At 39.6% G+C, this 24,516-nt stretch overlaps 1 protein-coding gene across 8 annotated transcripts in view; it reads right to left on the minus strand.

Moving 5' to 3' along the window:
• Window positions 1-24,516, minus strand: part of CELF2 (CUGBP Elav-like family member 2) — a 376,192-nt gene that overhangs the window by 43,022 nt on the left and 308,654 nt on the right. For all 8 annotated transcript variants that reach the window (XM_041413436.1, XM_041413440.1, XM_041413441.1 and 5 more), the window contains 3 exons: window positions 15,582-15,661; window positions 10,523-10,681; window positions 8,353-8,416 (listed from right to left, as the gene is read on the minus strand). In XM_041413436.1, coding sequence (XP_041269370.1) covers window positions 8,353-8,416; window positions 10,523-10,681; window positions 15,582-15,661 — 303 coding nt within the window. The remainder of the gene's footprint in view (window positions 1-8,352; window positions 8,417-10,522; window positions 10,682-15,581; window positions 15,662-24,516) is intronic.

Here is a 24,516-nt window from a genome sequence, read left to right on the forward strand (position 1 = left end):
ACTGAGGCTGTATTATTGTGCCATCCTGTAACAAGGATTTGGGAAGCAGTGGGTTGCTCTCCTCCAGAGGAATGGCTTTCTATCACCCACTGTTTAGTTATTCATCAAAAGGATCAGTCATAGCCAGCTTATATTTCTTCTGTGTGAGGAAGAAGAAATAAGGAAGAAGAAGTCCAAGTTCCTTTGGACTTTTAAATGGTATACAAGGTAGGATTAAATAATTGTGGTGAAAACAGAATGATTCTAGAGGACAGCCTAGGCCAGACAAGGTCAAAAACAAATACCATCATTGTCTCATTCCACAAAATCTTTTTTTTTTTTTTTTTTTTTTTTTAAATAAGCATGGGAGGAACCCATCAATTTGGCAAATGAGTTTGAATGCCCAAAGAAGATGAATGAACAAGAGCTTGGTGCTGAGGAGGTTGTCTCCTCACCCCATTTGTTTTACTGTAGCAGTGACTGTAAGACACTGGCCACAAAACAGCCTGCAGGTGGTATAGGGGGTCAGCTTGGGTGTCTGCAGGAGAAAAACTTGCTGGCTGTTGTCACACCTGAGTAAGGGAAGGACAGCAAAGACCCCCACTGAACTGAGCACCCAAATGTGAGTGTTAGCAAGGGCTCATAGCACATTGTCACCCAGCAAGCTCTAGAGCCCATTTTGTCAGCAGTTTTATCATTTAATATGCATCTTCTTTAGGATCCTCTGTCTGCTCCAACATCTGAAAAATAAGTCCTGTCATCACTGTTTCACATTCCCCAGGCATTTTACCATCTCTGCTCCCTCTTTATTGGTTTCTCCCATCATTGTCAGGAATGTCAACATCCCATTTGCTTGGACAAATTTGGAGGAGAGAAACCAAATGCTCTGAAGTCCCAGACCCCAAAAGTACTTTACTTTCAAATGGGGGTTTTTGGTTCAATTGAACCTCAGCTAAGGTACAGTTCTGCAGTTCTGTGCAGGATGAATCTGCTCTCTCATTCTCTCCCCTTTCACACACACTCTTCACACATTTCACATTCTACAGTTTTTTTTTCAAAACAGTCCCAAATCCCGCAACAGAACTGGACAGCAAATGAGTAGATGGATTTTATTTGAAAGTGCTGCTCACTCAGCAAATGCACCTCTCTCTGAAGAAATGCAAATTGCTTAACACTGAGGAACAGCCTCATAGGCAGAGCTGCACATGAAAAATGAATATCTTCCTGTAGAGGAATAAAAAGCCCCTTCTGGGTAAGGAATAACTCTTGATCTTCATGATGGAGACAATGTTGGGAATTAAAGGGAAATGATTAAAAAACCCAGATTCACAATACAGTTTGATTCCATTTTTAATAACATGTATTTACCAATGTGCTATCAGCTTGGCAAATATTCAAGATCGCAAAGAAATTCGACTTTCATTTTGTTATTTGGCAGATTAAAAAAACAATTAAATTATGTACAAAACAGATGCACAGTATGCCTTGCTTGAAACTTAAGATTTTTTAAAAAATTATTTATAAGGATAGGGGCATGAAAATTTAATTTAATGTTCACCTTAGGTAATTTTGTGTCTTATTGTTCACAGCAATTACCATAAATCTACATATCAATAAGCGAGAACAGATGTCAGTTGTTACAAGTGCTTGCCAATCAGGCCTGTTAAAAAGTGACAGATGGATGGTGATAGAACATTCTCATAAGGCCTATTAGCACATTCACAGGAAATTTTTGTAGTGCTGCACAGTCACAGATGCAGTTCTGTGAAAACACTGGGAAATTTGAGAGCACGAGATTTACATTTTACAACTTCTTGTGCTGCCTCTAACACAAACTTTCATACAATGAAGTAATTTGCCTCGTTTCAGTCACTGCAGCTTTTCTCCTGTGATAACTGTAAATTTGGAATTATTGGGTATTTGTAGAGGAGGGAAGGGAGTCACAAGCCGTTCCTCAAGATTTCTTTGGCCTCATCAGTTCTTGGGTTTCTAAAACCATAATAAAATCATATTAGAAAATAGCTGAGATTGCTTACTGCACAAATTCCAAAAAAAGGAAGGCACCAGCTACATTGAGTGGCACAGTATGCATGGAGAGTTTCAAAGTCAGTGGTGATTATCAGAATGAAATCTGATCGCTCATAAGCAGTTCCCACTGACTTGACTTCCTTTGCTTTGGAAATTTTATCCTTCTCAATTATTAGGATTTATTCCACCTGAATTAAATCTTAGCTGCAGCTTAAAAAATGGGGATTAAGGTAAAATTTATCATCTCCAGGCTAAAAAGCAACTATTTGCTAACACTGACATTAGCCATTTTGGATGCTGATGGTAAAATGTGTATAAAGGTGTGGAGGGTGAGGCTATTCCAGCAATATTCTAAGAATTAAAATAGACAGAAGATCTAAGTGCCATCTCCATCAAAACATATATATTCTGTGGCTACTTTTAGAAAAGCTGCTTATCTGAAAACTGCTTGAGGTAGCCTGACCAGTTACTGTTTGATTGAGCAAAGCCCTTAAAACAACTTTTAAGTCCACAATTGATTCTGCCCAGTATTTTAAGAGTACGTGCTTAAATCTGACTGCAGGTTCACAGAATCACAGGATGGTTTGAGTTAGAAGGGACCTTAAAGATCACCTAATTCCAACACCCCACGAGCCATTTGTTGACTTATGTAGGATTTCAGCCCATTTTCAGGTTATACATGCTCTAAACACATTCTGGCAAGAAGGGTGGTTTTGTCAATTACAACTTCTTCAGTCCTAGTGGGAAGGATTCATCTGATCTAACTTTGTCCAAAAACAAGTTACTCACTCAGGCTCTTGTTACAGTCAAAGAAGAGAGGGGGTAATGAAATAATCTGATCCTAAAAAAGAATCATAGAACCATTGACTCATAGAACATTTGGGTTGGAAGAGACCATAAAGACCATCTAGTTCCAACCTCCCTGCTATGGGCAGGACCACTTTCCATTAGTCTAGGTTGCTCCAAACCCAAAGCCCACCTTCCAAGGGACAACTTTCACTATCCCAGGTTGCCCCAAGTGCTGTCCCACCTGGCCTTGAACACTTCCAGGGATGGGGCATTCATAGCTCTCTGGGCAACCTGTGCCAGGGCCTCATCACCCTCACAGTGAAGAATTTCATCCTAATATATGTAGTATTTTCCTAATATCCATAAAATAGATTGACTCCAGCCTTGGTAGGATGAATCATTGCCTGGGAGTGACTCCCTGTTTTCTGACATTGCAGGGAGATGGGATGCCTACTTTCCAAACTACTGAGGCTCAGTTGGATGAATTCCATCCACAGAGGGGCCAAGGCAATAAAAATCCCCCTCACCCTCCATTTGCTGGTTATGGAAAGCCCACACAGAGCTACAGATATTGTGCCCAGACTTGGCCAAACTTGCACATCATGCACTTTTACCACCTGAATAAGCATATCTAACTGCTGAGCACTGCTTTTTCCTCTCAAGGTGCCTCTCCTTCTCCTCTGAGAAGGAGCACTGTGTGGATTGTGAACAGGCTCACTTGCTGCAAACTCTCTCTTTCCAAAAATGCTAAACAGAGTTGTTTAATTTATTAGTTAAAAGAAGAAGAAGGGAAAAAAAAGTTAATTTTATGTGTTAAAATAACTAGGACTTTCAATGGAATTAGTGTTACAAAAGCTGAATGTTTTTGGTCCCTGAGGTCAACATTTTCAAAACTGGTAGTTATCTTTAAGAAACAGCTATCTCCCTTGAGCTGGAAACAGTTTCTCAGTGACCTTTACTTTTAATATGATATCCCTAAAGAGGTCAAAGCAGGAAAAATCCTCCTTCTGTATGGCTTTGCTGGAATGAAGCCATCGAAGAGTCAGAGGATATAAAGGATCCTTTGGCCAATGCAAAAGTATAGAGCTTTTGTGCAGATGGTCCTGGCTTCCAACTGGTCCCTCCAGATCCACTGAGCCAATCCAACAATTAGAGGAAAATATTCAGAAAGCAGAGCCTCGCAGACTTTCTCTCACCCATCTGCTCCTACAGACTCTGCAACAGGAGGAAATCTGGCTTTGGTAGTGGAAGAAGGGTGGAATGGATAGAGCAGAGCTCAGGAAGGGCCAGAAGTTCAACCCAAAATGCAACCAAACTGTGAGAGAACTTGGACAGCACTGGAAAAAAGATATACATTGGAAAAAAAAGAAAAAGTCGCAGCTGCAGAGGGCTTAGGGACCTGAAAGAAAAAGAAAAGTCCATGGTTTCTCCTCCTGTATAACTTCAGAAAGCAAAATACACTGTCTATTCAATGAAATTAAGAGAAGACCTTTGGTTTTTTTATGAGTACTGTACATTTTTTTATGTCTTGAATGGTCACACATACAAAAATATTGCTGTATGAACCAATATTTGTTCCTGCCAAAACATTTGACATTAATGGATTGTAGAAAATTTTCCTAGACTGTACATTGTTTAAATAGTGAAAATATTGAAATATTTTCTACAATCATCCTAGCAATAGTAAACTTCCTTTTACACTATCTGTAGGGTAATTCCCAAGCTCTTAAACAGGCAGATTAGCTTAAATAACTGCAGCTTTTAGGACCTACTCCAGTGCCAGCCAAATTCAATTCAAACATTCAAGCAACATCAATCTCCTTTGAACTAAGCTTCCCATGCAATTTGTATGTATTTGAAGGAGGAATTTTTGCTTGCTTGAAAGGTTGCTGGTGTTTAATGTAGCTTACATTGTTTTTTAAAGTAAGACAATCAAACCACATAATGTAATTCATCTACATTATTAGCCTCCCCCAAAGACAAAATGCAGGCTAGGCACTGAGGCTGGCGAGGAAACACGTGAGAGGAAAAACACGAGGGGAAACACTGTCTTTAAATTACCATTAGGATTAGAAGATTTCAGAGAAGGGGAGGAAAAGTGAGGAAGTGCTCACTATGAAATACACTCATAAGGATGCATGTCCTTGCATGCTTTATACAGGACAATGAAGCAGAATTTGGCAAGGAAGAATTAGTGCCTGTAATCAAGACCAGGGGATTACTGTAATACCAAAGGCACCACTGCCAGCTCTCCCAACTTTATTACCAGTATCAAAATATTACATTGTTTTCTTTGGCTTGACTCATGACGTAGAATGATTTCGTGAAAATCTCGCTTTTCTATAGAAATGAGGTAAAACTAAACTGCAGAATTAGGCATGGAACCTTAAAACTTGGAAAGCTAAATGGCAAGCTACAGCTTTTTGTCTCTCAAATTTCAGGATCTCAAATTTTCATTAAACCAGTTTTGTGATTTGCTTGGACTTCACACAATGCTGAATATAAAGCAGGGTCAGTTGGCTACTACAGCAAGAACAGTGTTCACTTTTAGACCTGGTGCTGAGTGTTTAATATCTGTATGTTAGAGAGTTCTTGAGAAAAATCCCCATTTTTCTTTGGACTGTATTCCCAGCTTACAAACAAACAAATACATAAACAAACAAGCAAACTCCAATACTCTTAAATGATAAACACCTAAAAATTCCACTCCTTTCACCAAAATCAAAGAAGACTGCTTTTGCAACGTGAGAACTACTTTAACCAGTCTGAGGCATGGTATTAGGGGAAGGGAATTTAAAACTGCACACTGAAGAGCAGTATCTTTGCTCTGCTAGCAAAGAAAATTGCTTTGATTTAAGAAATAATATACTGAGCATAGCAAATAACTCTTCACATGTGCAGTGGGGTGTGTGCTGTGCCCCTTCTGTTCTCTACAGAGACAGCACAAGCTTTAGCAGCACAAATAAACACTTGCAGATCCAAAGGGCCCTAATTTTGTACGAGGGGGAAGCTATATCAGAAGTCCTAATGTAGCAAACCGTGACTTCATCAAGATTTAAGCACAAAAGAGACGTTAGAGCCCTGACATGGAAGTAAGGGTGGAATTTCAATGGCTCATGTGGCTTTTGATCAAAGTTTTAGTGTCTGAATTACGTGGTAAGCACACCCATCGACTTCAAGGATAAAAGTTGCACCCCTCAAACACAAAGTTCAAAGAACTTGAAAGCTGCAATGACGGATCTTCTTTAGCACTTCACTCAATTGTGTCTGGATTTTATTCCTCACTTTGAAATGTTATATTAATAGGCAAACTACATGCAATATGGAATTACATATTAGATTCTTTTTTGTGAAATGAACCTGTACAGCTTAAGTTAAAAAACTCTAGGCCTTCACAAATGTTCAAAGATAGCTTCAGCTGGTAATGCAAGCTCTTGCTGCAGACACAGGAGTACTTTCTATTCCTTTCACAAAACATAATATACAAATTGTTAATACCAGATGCACTGCATGACACAGTACTGCCTGATTTCCAGGGAGAGGACATGAACTCTCAGTTCTAACAATGAAATTGTGCTTAGTCTTTGGCACTTTTATGTGGAGATGCAGCTTGGAGAACAATTTTGTAGCACTAATTTTACCTTGAACATAAAGATTTACAAGTCACATGTTTTGGGGAAAGGAGTAAACTTCAAGCTGTTTTGATAACATAAATATCAGATATAAAATACATTTTTTTCCATGAGAGGCAGTCAGTCATCAAATTATCCCATAGATGAGTGCATTAGCAATCTAATTTGCAGTTGAAAAAAGTATATCCCTCGAGTAACAATGATGTGCCACTATGATTTCTTAAGATTACTTTTTCTCAGCCTCAAGACCATATGATTTTCAGAGAGTAAATCACATCCTGGATTGAAAGCCCATCCTGGAAATACTTGACTAAAATCCTTAGTTTCAACAGTTCTTGAAAACAAGCTGAATCTACATTAACAGTGAGAAATAGGCAACAAAAACTTCTAAGGTGCACATAATGCGATGGACTTCACATTATTTTCCCTCAGTGTTCCAATTCTTTCATTTTTGTAGACCTAACCAAATATGAAAACATTAAAACACAATCTTTGAGCTCAAAGCCACTTCCAAAATTCCCAAGTATAAAACTGCTGCTGAACCGCTCTGTTCTGTTTATCATATTAAGATACATTATTTTGATGGAAAAAACACTAGATTGCAAGAGTAACATAATAGAACCAGCAAGCACTGCCAGCAGGTCTGAGGAAGAGAGAATAATTCAGAGATATTGTCATCTGTAGGCCAATTTATATTGTCAGACAGCAGGTTCACATTATTCTCTGATGTCACTGCAATAATGGCATAATATAACGATTGAGCAAAGAATACCTGTGGGGTATAGCTATAGAGTGTGGTATATATATACTTGTTAAAGTATTTCAGGCTTCCTTCAAAGCAGAACCAGAAGCAGCAAAAGACCAGGATTAAAAAAGAATGAGAAATGGTGCTCATAAAGACTTCTGAATATTTTAGCCCTTGTTTTGTGATGATGAAGCAAGCGTAATGTTGTATTTCATTGATTCAGCGGGCTCATGATTAAAATAAACTAATGTAGCAATTTAGGGGGTTTGTGATTCTTTCTTTTTTTTTCCCTGTAACAAGAAGAAAAAAAAAGCTTTTTAACAGTTCCTCACGGCAGGCATAATGTGCATCTGTGCTCTGATTTACTGCACATGCTGCCTTCTCTAGCATCATGTTAAGTTAGGATATCAGCATGGTAGGTCACACAGTGGGAATGACCTTTTGCTAATCACTACACATCAGTTACTACTGGCACACAGCTCATTACTAAGAAACCCTCCAACTAGCAGGCTTTCAAATCCGCTCACACTTTGATTCTTTTTTCCCCTTTTCTTTCTTTCTTTTTTTCCTCCAGACTGAAGATTATACTTTTACATAAAATCTCTGTTGTGTAATTTTGCCAACTAGGGTTCCAAAGTCAAAAAGGCACCCAGTTAATTTTCTGTGATTATAAAAGGAGCCTGAAAATTCATACTGAAGGTAGGCCTGTAATCTTGGGTTTCATTAAAAAGGTCAGAACATTTTTCCTCACCACATATTATTAAAATGTTTGAGGGCTGCCATTAATTTGATTTTTCAGGACACAGAAATCTCACTGGAAATTAGAATGTAATCCTGCTGTTGCTTTCCTGACACTTTTCATAGGGCAGGATACGGCTGCAGGGACTAAGAGCTCTCCTGCAATTTACAATTGGTTACTTTGGCCAAATGGCAGGTGACTAATGCAAGACAAACTGTTTGCACAACCTGGGAGCTCTGGGTTTAATTTCAGTTCTGAAAGAGGGGTGAAAGTGTTTCTATTGACGCTGAACCATGAGCTGTCCCCTGCCAATACATCTGCCACATTTAATACACAACACGCCCCCCACCCCCTGACAATGTGATTATTAGAGGTACAGAATTCAATAGCTTAAGAACACAAAACATAGCAGGAGCAAAATGAAAGGGTTTTTAACTCACCGGCCATTTGCTGAATGCCGCTGAAGGCACCCAAGTTACTGGAGGAAGTTGCTTGCTGCAGGAGCTGCAAATGAACAACACAGCACAGCAATCTATCTGACAGTAATGTAACAAATGAAGATAAAACTAAAATGAGCTATCATTTCACATTTGGAGTGTTTCTGCTTTCCTTTACATTTATATAGTCTCTTGCTTCTGTCTGCTGTTGGAATGAACATCCCTAGAGTCAATGCTGTAAATCCATATTAATGTCTAATCTCTATTAAGAAACACAGAGACACAAGGGAAACTCAATAACATGGCTGCTTTAAAACAATTAATCAATTTATTCTTTTTAACAACCAGGTGTTAAATCTATTTAAACCAACATAGTGTGACTAATTACAACCCTCTGTAGTCTAGTAGTTACCATAACTCATCTCTGTCAATCATAGTCCATTCTTCCCCACCCCCGTGAATTCAGTTTTTTCTTTATTATCTTTATGAATCAAGCACACAGATATTCATTAGACTGGGATTTGTATATATTGCAATTTAGCCTATCTCAGCATTAATTAGCCAACCTCAGTACTAATATATATTTTTAATTGCCGAGTAAATTGCTGTTTATATTACTATATCAAAATATTGTATGCACAAAAATGATGTATTTATACATACACAATACATATATATAGGCACATCCATTTCATAGAATCACAGAATGGTTTGCTTTCATAGAATCATAGAATGGAAGGGACCTCAAAGTTCCTCCACTTCCAACCGCGCTGTCACAGGCAGGGACACCTTCCACTAGATCAGGTTGCTGAGAGCCCCATCCAGCTTGGCCTTGAACACTTCCAGGGCTGAGGCAGCCTCAGCTTCTCTGGATAACCTGTGCCACTCTCTCACCACCCTCACAGGAAACAATTTCTTGTGAGTATCTCATCTAAACCTGCCCTCTCTCAGTTTAAAATCATTACCCCTTGTCCCATCACTAAATGCCCCCATAAAAAGACCCTCTCTAGTTTTATTGGAGGCCCCCTTCAGGTACGGAAAACTCAAAGGTCCCAGAGGCTTCTCTTCTCCAGGCTGAACAGCCCTGACTCTTTCAGCCCTCTCTCCATAGCAGAAGTGCTTCAACCTTCTGATCACCTTTGTGGCCTCCTTTTGGATCTTTCCTGTACTGGGGGCTCCAGAGCTGGGTGCAGCGCTGCAGGTGGGGTCTCACCAGAGCAGAGCAGAGGGACAGAAGCCCCTGCCTTGATCTGCTGCCCATGTTGCTGGGGATGCAGCCCAGGACATGTTTGGCTTTCTGGGCTGGAACTGCACATTGACAGGTTGTGTTAAGCTTCTAATCTACCAACACTTCCAATCCATGCTTTTGTGCTTGGGATTGCCCTGATCCAAGGTCAGGACCTTGTACTCGGCCTTGTACTTAGTGAGGTTATATTTGTCTTGAGGAACCCCCAAGTTATCCAAAAGATCCTCAACCAGACCTCCCAACTCCAAATCCACAAAAGGCAGAGGCTCCCTCTCAGCTGTGATGAAGGGAAACCTCTCTTGGCCATCCAGGACCAATGATACATGGCTGTGGATTTCAGATTTTTCAGCAGGGACAGCAGCTACCACCTGTTTCTCTTACAAATGGACTAAGGAAAAGGCCATTTTAAACTGATGGCTATTCCTGGCCACATTCACTTTCTGCATAGGGGGATATGAACCATGCATGTTTAGCATTGACAGGACCATGCACTGAAGCAAAAGCCATTTCCAAATGAAAATGTGGAAATTTGATGATTGAACCACAACATTCTAGTTTAGAGACTGCATCATATGGATATGGCCTCTACAGTGTTCAGCTGCCTATCTGTCCTCCCCTAAGGAAGAACTTAAATTTTATTCCAGCTATAAAAAAAACCAGACTCTAGCATTCAAAACCCCCAATAAAATTAATGGAATAAAATTTTATTTACATGGGAGGGGTTGGAACTAGGTGATCTTTAAGGTCCCTTCCAACCCAAGCCTTTCTATGATCTATGTTTTGTTTTGCAGATAAACACACCCAGAAGAAGACACACTGTGTATCCTGGACAATTTAGCAATTTACTGCAGGAAGTTTAGAACTGATTTACCATGGTCCTAAAATAGATAGAGTACAATACAACCACTACCTCTGAAGTGAACTTACAGCTAGATATTGTGGTGTGAGTCCTCCAAGACCTGTGAGGTTTCCCCAAGTGGCAGTATTGAGCTGTTGCATCTGCTGAGCCAACTGCTGCTGCAAACGCCGCTGCTCCTTGTCCTTTTGGGTGTCAGCAAACTTCACCACGATTGGCGAAGAGCAGCCCTGTGGTTGGATAGATCAGGAAAGACAGAAGGGTTAAATCACACCGGGTTACCCTCACCTCATGAGCTCAGCCATGTCCTCTAGGGCCCTGGCACTGGCATAACCAGATCAGTCACCCTCTCTTTGTGACTGGCATGTGTAGGACTGCAAGCACTAAGGTTTTCAGGTTCTTACGAAAAGAGGCTATGGAGAAATTATTGATTCCCCAGCTCTTTTTATAAAGCACCTTTCCTCAGGCTCTCTTTTCCTTCCAGCTATCAAAATTGCTGCCAGAGACAGCAAAGTGTACCAGTCCTCTTTAATTAAGCTTCACAGCTGATGAGATGGACGCAATGCTTTGTCTGCAGTCTGTTTTCGAGGCAGCGCCAAAGGGAGAGGTGTCCAACCTCCGTGCTGCCAGGGACCACACAGCCAACAGCGCCCTGCCACCACGGTCTGGCTGTGCCATCAGGCTCAGTGCAGCTGGTGTGTGCACCCTGAAGAGCCTGGGAGCAGCAGATTTACCTCAGCACCCATTTACATCAGCGAGGCACTGGCCCTGCTCACACCAAGGACCCCCGGTCAGTTCACCCACCTGTGGTCCGCTCCCGGGCACGCTTTGTATCAAGCACCCTTGAGATGTGAACAAAGGGCAGGATGCAGACCAAAAGGGACTAGTTCTGGTGATAGCAGCCCATTCCTGATTGACACCACTTCTTCTATTGCTTCTATCAGCTTCTTGTTACATGGTATGGCAAGGCTGTAAGATGCCTTAGGGAATAGGGAAGCTGTAAGAAAGAGCTAGAGGTCTGGTCTGCAGCCTATTCCTCACCCATGGCTGAGGGACCCTTGGGAAGAAGCTGGAGGTCACAGACCAAATGGACTTTTGAGGTAAACTGGAATTTCCCTTGGACTTCGAATTGGGCATTCCTGGGCAAAGACACTGAGACAATGAGATGTGATTATGAAAGATGTCTCTGTTGATTTCTCTGGTTTTTTTTCTCTGCTATGAAATGTTTCACATTTTAACATTTCAAGTCTTAATTTTTTTCAGATCAAGAAAGCAAGCTATATACTGCAATGATTCAGTTCTTCAAATTAATTCAAGCATTTTATGAGTCATCGAAACTGTCAATCCATTTCAAACTGCTTTTCAACTTCACAGCATCCAATGAATAACTTCCCTTGCCATGCTTTGTTATACTAATTTCTTGTCTAACTTCAATGTGAACACAATGGCAGGAGTGATAAGTGACTCAAGTCCAAGAAACACAGCAGTGCTTAGCCAAAGTGTATAGCGTGGGATGCAGAGCAGGGTGCTACTTCACCTACTCTTCCCATGGCTGCCCTCACAACACTGCGAACACCTTCAGAAGAGTCCCTGTCCTCAATTAATTACAAAAAGCAGCCATGTAGCTTTTCTCTGAAAAACCTCATACCAGGACAAGTGATAAAAATATTCCCAATCATCAGATAAAATTATGAAATAAACTGCAATAATTATAACAATAATAACAACAACAATAATAAATAATCTCATATAAAGATTCCCCATCAATGCTGTTCCTTTAAAATTATCTTAGAAAATCATCACTTGTGGTATATTATTCCACCTCCAATTCTTTTCCTGTGTGTTTCATTGTAAAAATGTCTTTTAGTGTTTCTGTGAGGAAGAAAGGAGATCCATAACACTCCAGCAATCAAATAAAGATTATGAAGGAGTCGGCTTGTTACACAATTACCTCTCTCTAGTGATTTTTATACTAATATTAAAAATAAGATCATTTAGAAAAAAAAAAAAAAGAAAGAAAAAGGAGCCAAGGGGTAGACAATGTGAGAGAGATTTTTATGGTTTTGCTAATAAAAAAAAAGCAAGCTGTTTCTATCTTATATGAGATACAAGTAACATTATTGGTAACGCTGGGCTAAGAACAACTGGAACTTACTGCCTTCTGCCTGGATGTACAGGAGAATCAAGTACATTTACAAAGAAATAGAAATGAGTATCAAAGGAAGAAATATTATATGGTTATTTCGGTTTTCACTTTGGTAGTTCAGCATTCAACACTACAGCTGACATATTTATGAATGCTTAAATGTCAGTAAATTGTATAAAAACAATATCTCTGCAATTTATGAATCTATAATTCATTTTTTCACTGTCTGCTCTATATTTCATCACTTCATCATTTTCAAGAAAACAAACATTCTGAAGACTGAGATTATATCTAGCAAGTGGCTCTATATGAGAAAAGGATTGTTATTGTTGTATCAAATTTACTCCATGATAACAAATTAGTGTTTTCTACTGGTGCTGCATTTAAATGACTTGAACAAACAAACAAAAAAACTCCATAGAAAAGAAATAGAAGAGCAAACACTTTAGAGCAGCAATTATATTTTAAAAATCAGTTGATTTCACCAGGTCAGTAAGTCAGGTGGAAAGAGTAGTAAGAGAATGCATTATTCTAAGAGACATTCATCTGGACTTAACAACCCCATTGTTCTTTCTTAGCCCTCTTTGAAAATTCATCTTGGTCAATGATGTGTGCTAAAGAACTGAAAATAATAAAAGAGAAAAAAAATCTGTAGTAATCGGGTTGTAATGCAATTGTGTACTGCGTATCTTCCCCTAAGCCCACTTTTGTTTGCAAAATAACATGAAAACAAAGTGTCCAAGATGTCTGTTTCAGGCTGCGGTTTGACATGTAACACTAGTCAACCCAATTTAACTTTTCACTAGAAGAGTATCGGCAAAAGTCAGCAAATTTTTTTTTTTTTTTGCCTAAGGGGTGATTCTTGTTTTACATACTTCTATTTCCTAGCTTGAGGGAAAGCTTCCAGCACAAACACAAGGTGCATCTCCCTTCCTCATTCAATTGCTTAATATTTCCATGCCACTCAGTGCCATTTTCTTCCCAACAGCTGGTGCTGCTTTCATATTTTTTTGTGGTCAGGTTGAGTCCCTCCTCCATGGAGAGGGAGGGTGCATGGCTTCTTTCCAAGAAGGGACTCAGCCTAAGCCCAACTGATGCAAAGACCCAGATGTTCAAAGGGCAAAATATTTGGAATTGCCTTGCCAGTTTGGGGATCTCATTGATGATGTCTCTATAGGTGTTGAAAAGGATTTTGAACCAAGAGTAACTATTCTACAGAACTAATCTCATTAAGAGAATCCTGTCCAAATGCAGCCCCTTTTGGAGTGCTGCATACAACAGAGGAGTGGGATAATTTGTCTGGGAGGTGTTACGTCTTTATTTTACCATCTTCGGAAGTAGAGCTGTGTAAAATTCATTTTGCTAGATGGAAAAATGCATTAAAACACGTGGAAAATATAGGTAAAACACAGTATTACCAATAAACATTTCCTTTTTACTTGGAATCAAACCCAGCAAACATATAGATCTGAATTAATGGTGCAGTGCACGGCAGACAAATTACTACAGGTATTATTGCAGACACTCAAAGTGGCAGTTTTTTCACAATATACTATCAGACTGCATAGAATGTATAACAGCAGCTTTCTAGTAAAGATAATTTCATTTGTTCTCATCTCATTGGCAGATTCTCAACTAAAACTGTATACCCAGGGTCTAAAAATGCATTGCACTGAAAAGAAAACACATTGATTATAAAAGAAGCTCAACCAAATTCAAACGTGATGTTTGGAAAGACAACAGCTTTGCAATGCTGATATCATTACTTGTACTATACAGGAAACAGTTAGTGACATTTTCATGCACTGGCTTGAATTTTATCTTCTTCTCCTTGTCCTCTGTCCACCCTCCCACCCCTGGTGTCCCCCCTTGGCTCATTATACAAAGCAGCTCAACGACATGACGCAATAATGATTGTTTAGCACCCAGCATGCTTTGGGAGACTAGAGCATTGCAAAGGAAAATCACTGAGAGAAAAAAAAATAAATAAAATTGAAAGGTCCTGGTGTAAAAAGAAATAAAAAAAAAAAAAAAAAAAAGAAACAAGTGCACATAACATCAATGCCACCTCTGAGAAAAATCATCACTACACGAAGATACAGTATACATAATACAGTATAACATGCACTCTCCAATGATAAGCTAGAAGATCCAGAGTAAGTAAAGATTTCATACTTGTGCGGTTTTTTGTGCAAAATTCTGAAAGACCATGACAAAAATCACAGACTGAAAAAAGTTTTGAGATTGCCAGACAAGCTGTGGCATTCAATAACCACTCCAATGACCAGATCGTTAGCCAGCAGCTGAAGTCACATCGAGTGAACCGGTTTAAAGTTTTGAGCTGCTCATCATGATAAAATACAAGGCCACAGAGGCAGTTTGGAAGGGAATGAAGAGTGTTGCTTGTGAGGGGCCAGCCACGATGGTGCTCTGCAGGAAGTGCCACAATCCGATATGCTCTGTCATCATTAGCATTTTTATTGGCTACATGAAGAAGGCGAAATAATATTAACTTAAAAAGAGATTCTATTTGCAGAAAAACACATGCACTAGTAACTCAGTGTGGCCATGTTAAATCTCTTAAGCTTTTTCTCAGAGCAGTGCAAACCACGACACTTAGAAATCTATTTAAAAGAAACTAAGATTTTTCTTAGGGGGACCATATGCTAAAAATAGAGGTAATTTATTCTTCAGAGATACTCTGAGTACGACTGAGGAGTGGTATTCACAGCATTTTTATTTTCTGCTGAATGCCACTGAAAACAGGACTGAGAGCTGTGTTTGGATACCACACAGCAGCCTTATTGAGCTCTTTTAGGTGATTGAGAAAAATAAAGCTTCACAAAGACAGGTAGAGTGAGCTGGTAAAAAATTTAAATCTGTGATTGTCATGTGTCTGATCTGATCCAGGAGAGCATGGCTTTACCATTCGCAATCATTTGCACAAAGAAAACAAAGAAAGGGCAAATGATACAGTACTGTACCTCCATGGTCTGAGACTGGTGCATGGCTTTGATTGCATTCTGTGCCATTGCCCTTGTAGAAAATGTGACAAACGCACAGCCTGTGGGAACAAGGGGACAGGGAGCAGGAAAGACAAAAAACAACAAGACAAAAGGGTTGGACGCTTGTTAAACCAACACAGTCTACGAGAACGGCCACAAGACGACACTGTTCTCAGTAGTACATAAAAATAAACAACTTCTCTAGTTTATTTATTGACAGTGCTGACTTGCTAATCTGACCATAGATGAAAGAAAAAAAAATTAGGTGGAGATGGGTGACAAGAAGGGTTTTTATTCAATTTTTTGTTTGCCTTGTTTTGTTTTTCTTTTTTTAAATTTGTTTGTTCTGTTTTGTTACTGTTTTTGTTCTTTAGCCACAGGGTTTGAAATAAATAAGGCTTTTATGTAGCCTTTGGATTGCATAGTTAAATCTATTCAGACCATGCATTAACAATTGCTTGCTCTGGCTTTTGTGTAGGTAAACTGTGGATAGTGAATAAATGTCGGCATCACTGACAGCTGAACTGAGAATTTAATAAAGGGGTCCATAACATCACAAATTACTGTGATGCACCAAGAAGTATCATACAAATAAGAATGAGAAAAACACCACTGTGCATCCTGTGACTATTTGTGAAAGACCCAGACAAAATTCAGTAATGTAGGTGGAATCTCAACATTTAAGAAAATAACATTTTAAAAATAAAAATCCATATGGTACTTGTTTCTCTGAGTTCTAGGTACAAGTATAATTCTTTGATCCATGAAAGCTACTGCCAGCTTGAACAATTCTGAAGCTATGTGCATGAATAACTGAAAAAATCACTTTTTTTTTCCCCCTCTTCAGCCTTTAAAATCATAATGAAAAGCCAGTAGGCTAATGCCTGGGCTATTTTTCCACCCTTTTAGTATTGTCAGCCATACCTGCACTGGGCATGGTGCAGGTCAACGTTTTCAGTGCATGACTCACTGCCCTTTTGGCTAATAAAAACATTGCCTCCTGAGATTTACATTTTATTCTTCATGCACCCTTGGGCATCTTAAAGAAAAAGACTGTGAAATTAATGCAGATTCAGGCTGATTTTGTAATAATACCATGGCACACTAAAAGCTTAGCTAAAGCAACACAGACTTATTTCACTTGTGATCTCTAATGACTTTAAAAGTGCATTGATTTTCAGCTCCCTTAGCCTTGCACAGTTTGAACTTAGGTTTCAGAGAATAATTTAGTGTTCCACTCAATTTCCTCAAAACATTATTATTATTACTACTTAAAAGATTTCCAAATGAAGCAGATCTAAGCACTGAGAGGCTAAAGCATATTGTCATTTTAGAGCTAATGCATGAAAGCTACATTCTGGCATCAAAAATACAATATTGTTGCCCCTGTGGCCAATGGGCAAAATAAACCATTTTGCAATCCAGCAAGCAACAGATTGTTTGGTTTATGCAAATCAATTTGAGGCATAGAATACCTTTTCTTTTTAGCTCTGTGTGTACCTGGTAAGATTATCAAGTCAAGACTGTATTCACATTTTAATCAAACAACAGTAAGAGAAAGCAATGCCTGATCATTACCCAAAAGCACTACATCTAGTCATGAAAATAAAGTCAATGCATTTTTGCATCATGCGGTATTTTTTTTTCTCTTTAATGTAAAAGCCCTTGATTCAAAAGAACCTAAGCTGGCTTATGTAGCTCTGACTGAAAGATGAGCATCATAAAATCAGAAATCAAAATTTTTTTACCCAAACTTCACCACAGCATTGTGAATTTCTGTATTTCTTAGGTAACAAAACAGCTCATGATGTCTCACTACTCTTTAGCCACACTACATAATGCTATACTAGTCTTGTTCAGCAACATATTTCTGTCAAAGAATATGATGTAACAAACCAGCTTTTTGTACAGCAATCTAGACAAAACGTGCAGTAGAAGGGTAAATAATCTACAGTACTTTTCCTATATTCCATATTGCTGCTGTGCACTAAAATGAAAGAGGCCCAAATTTACCATCATTCTCAAAGTAATCTCTCTTAATACCATTTCTGTCATTAGCATTATTCTTTTCTTGTCTTGCAAATTCAGTGGGGGACGAGCACAAATAGAGGTATACTGGAGGGCAGGCAAGGAACCCCATGCAGAGCCTTGAATAATATTGTTGATAATGGTCAAGAACTGCTTCATTCACGTCTTTGGTTCTCACTATCCAGGAGTGTGTACTATAGTGACAATTACTGAATGGAGGTTTCAAATACATGAGAAGCATGTAAAATGTCAACAAAAATCAGTAAGACACAGTTTATGCATTTATCACAATTTCTCCCCAGCAGTTCTGCTGTAAGTAACTTACTGAGAGATGTTGCAATTAGCAGGTCTCAAAAGAAATGTGAATCAGCAGAGAAATAAGGCTGCATTCCTCTCAAGATAAAGCAGACTGCCCCTTCCCTCCCTTAAGCTTTCTCTCTCTTCAACCACAGGGCTCAGCTGCTGGGTACTTTCAGTGCCCAACACCACTGCAAAGCCTTCCTCCTCACTCCTCAGCCCAAAACCATTTGCATGGGTGTCGTTGCCTTTGTCACAGAGCAAAAAGACCTTTGTAGCAGATCTCTGTACCAATTTGAAAGAAACTTGTTCTTTGGGCAAGGGGAATGCCTGATGAATGAGGTTATGCAGCTTGAATATGAGCATTTGGAAGCAGCATTCCACGGAGAGGATGGGGCTGCATTTTAATTAGGGTTTGCCAGCCAGAGGCTACAAGGTTAAGTCCCCTTGTTATCTCCATTCAGCAGGCCATTTCCCACCGATAGACAGTGGCTATTTCCATAGTAAATTTCCAATTTACCTCAAACACATGGCCAAAATTCAGTAGACAATGTTATTTCTAAATTATTTGAGACTTTAAGAGGTTGCCATCAAGTGCCCCAGTTAAACATTTGTTAATTTAGCCATCCTTCCAGACATTGCTACGTGTATTCACATTCAAGGGTTATTTTTCAGCTACCAAACCTGGACACTTCACACACAACATTTGTACATTTATTATGTGTGCATATATATTTTATTGTGCATGGAATATGGGATCATATCTATTTTATTATGTGTGAACTATGGACTCCTTTCCTTCATGACCAGATTGCCACACTGGATGGGAGCTTAGCCTATGTCATAGGATTTGGTCTGTTTAACTCAATCACTTTGCATTTATATTTTAGATGTTCAGAAAAAGCTGTTCTGAAATGCTTGTATTTACTGCCATGGTCAATGACAGGACCTTGATTGTCCTTGGGGCACATATGCACTGGAGGAAGATGGTTTAGTTGGGCACCTAGAATTTAATCAGAAGTTGGTGTCCAAGGACACTGGATTTATTTCTTTATGTTTCTGAAGGGTTGGGAAAAGCCTTTCCAGCACTCTCTCCCTCACTGTGTCACATGGGTGCAGGTGGTCTTTTGGGAACACACTGCCGGCTTTAGGACTGTAAATCACAATTAGAAGAGGATAGGACTAATCAGATTTCATGCCTTGTGGTGCAAGGAAACAAGAAAGATCTCCATGGCCTCTTACCTCATCCTATGAAACATGGCATTGATTGGCATGCCATGGAACGAGGTCTTCCCAACCCACAGCTACAAGCAAACTATTTCTGTTCTACCCCACCGAGTCCTGATATTCAATTATTCCCTTCTTACTGGAGCTGTGGAGCTCTCTGGGAGGGAAAATATGGAGAGAGGGATATTTCTATACCTAGTGGCTTGAAATAACTTAAGTTTGTACAACCAGCTACCTAGCTACACCAAAAAATAGATTGTTTTGTAAAAACAGCCAACCTACAAGACACCTTGCACTTATTTATCAGCTCTGGTTTCAAAATATCAGGAATCAGTGACAGAAGGAAAAGAGGAGGGAGAGAGAAGATCTAAGAATTTTAGCTGCTTCTCCAAGGCTGTCTTCTCACCCCCTACAGCAGATAAATGAGTGACTGGGAAAGGGCTGCTGGAAATAATTTCCTTCTGCAGGCAGAATTGGAGTAAGGCACCCAGCCCTGGCATGAGAGAAATTTTTGAGCCCATTATCACATCTGCCACATTGGCTGAGAGAACAGCTAAACTCACAGGGTTACTCCTTACCCCTCTCCCACCACAAACTGAAAGAGAATTCTGAAAAAGCAGTCAAATGTGATAGGCCTCCTCCTTGATCCTGGCCTCCTCCTTGATCTCAAATCTAGGGCTTGCTTCTTGAGTGACTGAATATTTGAAATATTGTAAAAAGCTCAGCTCTGCCCCATTTCAGCTCCTGCTTCATGTGATTCTTCTCATCTCAGGTTTTTCTAGAAGTGTTGAGAAACATTCAGTCAGGACTTTTTGCCCAGCCTAACACAACATCAACACCTGCAAGCTGCAAGTGAAGGAGAACATGTTTACGTATGGGAGCTTCAGGTAAGGTTCATACCTACACAAGAAACCTCCCTCATGAAACCACCATGGTCTACCAGAGGTTTTAAAGTGAAGCCAAAGGGAGATGCAAAATGCAGAGACATTGTTTGGAAGTCTAAAACCAGGGTTTTGACACAGAAGAAGACCCAAGAGATTTTCAAAGCCACCCAAGCAAGCGCAGTGCTGCGAGTGCTGGCTGAGCAGATGGAGCTGTAATGGTTGCACCACAGCTTCCCAGTATACTGTGAACAAATTTTTCTTCAATTTCTGTAAAGAAACACAAGTGAAAAGCTGACAAATATTCCTGCAAGGAGTAGTTGGGATCCTCTGAGATGAAAGCTTCTCTTTAAGGAAAAGATAAGGCTTGAATAAAAAGCTATGGAAATTGAAGTGTGATAAAAATAAGCTCTAGTTGGGTTAAAATGTTTCTAGATGAGATTGCAAAGTAGACTTTTCCTTTTCCTTTCCTGTGCTAATACAGCCCAGTCTGAAGGAAGGAGCATCCTGGAAAACAGCCTTCTAATGAAGACATCACACAAAAATCTGTTTTGGTGGATAAAAAACATTTCATCTGCAAACTAAATTGTACATCAAATTGTTTACCATAGTGATATCTGGTTGCTAAATATTACCTAAGACACACAATGACAGGTCTGAGACCAAGTGCAACAATTCACTCTAAAGAAAATAATTTGAAAAAGCCACAGAGAAGCTCTTAGGTTTATGCATATCAGGCATATAAATGTAACAAGAGGCACATCCTGTAACTGTGTCTCAGCTCTTCAGCTCTACTGATTTGACTATTGACTGGATGACAGATTGTAGATTTTAAATTTCCTGAAGTTCATGGTTCCCTCGAAGCATTTCTAATTGGACATTCAATTACCCACCCTGCAAAGTACAGACTTCAGTAAGAGGAATTTACACAAACCCAGAATTAAATGGGTACCAAAGACTGTGTTCTCTAACTGTGCCTCGATGATCTGTTGGAATAAACCCTCTTGCAAATTATTTCATTTCAGGACTGCCTCTTGGGAGAGATTGCTGCAAAACTGCAGTAATGGAAATCTGAGATGTAGTTACTGGCCAAAGGCCAGCAGAGACATTGGTCAGTTGGATGTGTTGCTTCCCTCCCAGCTGCAAAAGAGTTTCAGCAAGGGAAAACAAAATTAAATGTGCCATCATGATTGGAAAAAATGAAAATGTTACCACATTGCAGCAAAAGGCATAAGGCACAGAGGTGCTTTTGAAGAGCTATTGAAAACACAGCATTTCTATGTCCTTGCTTCCCATCACTTACTGATACACAATTAAGAAGGCAGCCCCTAATCTAGGGTGTTCCCACAGCTGGCACTTGGTATTACTTTAGCTCAGAAAGGAGCAGTAAATATCCAGAGGAAAGAAAACCCCAGCATAAAAGTCCCTCACCTATCCTTCCCTGCAATTAATTGTGATGCAAATACTAATTTTCTTTTACTAATTCGTCAAGAAAACCCTTGAATCTGAAAGTTCTGAATGGATTTTCAAGAAATTAAATTGCCTCACCATGGTGTATCTCGCTATTCTGTTTCTAACCTGCTCTTAAAGCAAAGAAGGAATGAGAAAAACAATCCCTGTAATCAATGTCTGCAGAAATGTTTACTTGTCCCATGTGCCTGGTGATGTTTTGTTAAAAAATCATACAATTAGGAGCCTAGAAGATGCAGAAAAATGCATTTTGAGCTTTCTCACAATTTTCATGGTATATCCAACCCTCTCTACATGTTATTAGCAGGTTTTTTCAGTGCATGCTATTAACCCAGTTGACTTCTTTCTGGTATCTGATATATAAATCTGCACTTAGCAATACAGCAGAATAATTTGCTATGTGGTGCTCCTGTGATAAGGATAACAGGATTTTTTTTATCATCATTACGGATGGTAATAATTCCTAGAGTGATACAGAGATATTGATCCACTGATTTAAAAAAAGCATTTTACAAAGGCAGAGGAGCATCACTACCCTTATTTTAAGCAACAGGATAACAGAGATGATGAGTGACCAACTCACCTATGGTCAATACAGCACATCAGTGGCACAGCTACACAGCTACAAATCAAACTTGGGGATTTCTGGCTATTTTTGCACTCCAGCTCTCATTGCCTGGCTGTCCGTGTTGGCATCTGTGGTCGTGTAGACATTACATAGTGCAGGGAGTCAGGAGGTCTGAAAGTTTCCTTAAGCCATTTACAATAAGTGATTTAAAATCTTAATCATCTGAGGCAGTTCACTTCTACTTTTTCACGATAATGAAGCTTAGCACATGATATCACAATCATGAATTTTTGTAAAGCATATTTAGCTCTTCAGAAAAAGTGCTGGATTAAACAACCCTGCAGGCTGAATCCTTCTCTCTGAATAATGAATATTGTACAGGAAGTGGCAAGCTTCTTTAGATAGTCCCATGAACCCTGCTCAAGAGGCAGCCAGCCTCTGTGGCTGTTGGGTCCCTGGGTTCTTTATCTCTACAGCCAACAGGATATTTTTATTTTTTAATACCTTTCACAGCTAGGAATTACTTGCTGCCAGCCAGCTAATTTCACAGGGACTATCCCAGAGCCTTTGGAAGGCAATGCCTTATGGTTGCTGCCTATTCTTGTAGCTGATTGAAATATAGCAAATTACAGGTATAAACAATGGTTATTTCTTAGATGCAGGAGTGAGTAATGATGGGGAAAACATGACTCAGCCAAAAAAAAATAAATCTCAGTTTCTTTAAAATACACTGCTCCACCACTGGAACTCTGTATCATCACATTAGCCTCATTTTAGAGCTGAGTTTCAAAGGGCTGACAATAGGAATTTGGGGTGGAAAATGTGATGGTCCATTATGAGTAGTGACAGCAATGGGTGTGACTTTATTAAAGTTCTGTCAACTCTTGGTTAGGAACTACAATAGAAACAATGAGCTCCTGCTCTCCCTTTATCTCAGCACTTGTATCACATTCATCACAAAGTGTTACATTTTCCCTTGATGGGATTTCTCCTTGCTACTGGAGCCCATGTGGTACAATACAACCCTAAATCCTGCCTATGAGTTGACAGCAGACTGTTACCCTCCCAGTGGTAAAAGTTGCAGATGTAGTGTAGATGGGCTAAAATAAAAGTCAACCAAAACCTTTTTAGTTTTTAATAAATAAAAAAAACCCAAACCCAAACCCAGAGTAAACCAAAACTGTTTTACTGAGCCATGTAACCTGGAGCTATTCCTTGCAACTATCTGCTGGTAATACAGATTATTTGCCTAAACCCTTTAAGAAAGCTTGAAAACTGGCATAAATACCAAGGAAGATACTGTTCAAGCTTTTTTCATCTGAGATACCATGAGGTGTACTTGCTTGGCAATTAGAGATACCAAACAGAGTTTACATGATCACATTTCCATCTCACTGTTGTGAGCACTGAACTGAGCTCCTGAAGGCTCTGGCATGGCAAGGTTAGGGTTTTCCTCAGACAGTGACTATTTTTCATTCACCCCTCTGTGTCTAGGAAGGGAACACATCTGGATGGGTGATGTGAAAATAAATTATGCTTGTGGCAAAGGGAGTTAACATCTTGGAAATGGTAACATGAATTAAAACTCATTAAGGACTGGAACTCTTTACACAGATTTAACAGTGTAAATTCTCCCTCCTGAAGCAGTTTTTCACCTTGTGCTTTTTCAGTCAAGCTCCCTCCTCTGCAGATGTCCCTCAGCACTTTTCATTTCAACTGCAATACCAACCATTTTCACAACACTCTGCCTTCTCTCATGGAGTGGTGGTTTTGTGAAGCTGATAAAAATCTGCCTGAAAACCTGGTTGGCGCAGCTGAACCCATTTTGAAGTGTGAACATGGGTGTGTAGAAAGCAATTCGAGTTTAACAAGGCATAAGGCATGAGGGCATGATAGAATATCAGTCGTGATTGTGACCGAAATGAACCCGAGCGGCACAGAGGATGCAGCTCTGCTGTGGTTACTGGTGTGTGACCTACCTGGACTGAGATCTTCAGTCTCCAGCAGGAGAGAACAGCACATTAACTGTACAGCTGTGCTGGCCAGCACACAGCACTGCCCTGCCTGATGCCTTGGAGACGTGGCTTAGGAATTTCGGCTCCTGATTGTTGTGAGATTGCTGATCACAGCAGAACAAAACCACCCCACCAACCTCACTTACTCTGGTGGATTTCATAATTAGCTTTTCTATGCTCCTACTATACTGAGTCTGTTGAATTAAAGCAAGTATGCGGTGGGATTTTTACGGATCCCAGGAAAGATCCATTTCTTTGTTGGGTGATGCTGACAAGTCAATTAAATCTTTTTTGGGGGCTCAAAACATCTGATGTGCAGATCTTGTTATTTCAGCAGTTAATTAGCTCCTTTCCCACTTGTGTCTTCCATCATCCCTTCCTTGTGCTGCTCACACAATGAAATCAGTGAAAATCAGAAATACTTATTT

Source organism: Onychostruthus taczanowskii, unplaced genomic scaffold (assembly GCF_017590055.1).
Source record: "Onychostruthus taczanowskii isolate IOZ18803 unplaced genomic scaffold, ASM1759005v1 scaffold41, whole genome shotgun sequence".
Lineage (NCBI taxonomy): Eukaryota > Metazoa > Chordata > Aves > Passeriformes > Passeridae > Onychostruthus > Onychostruthus taczanowskii.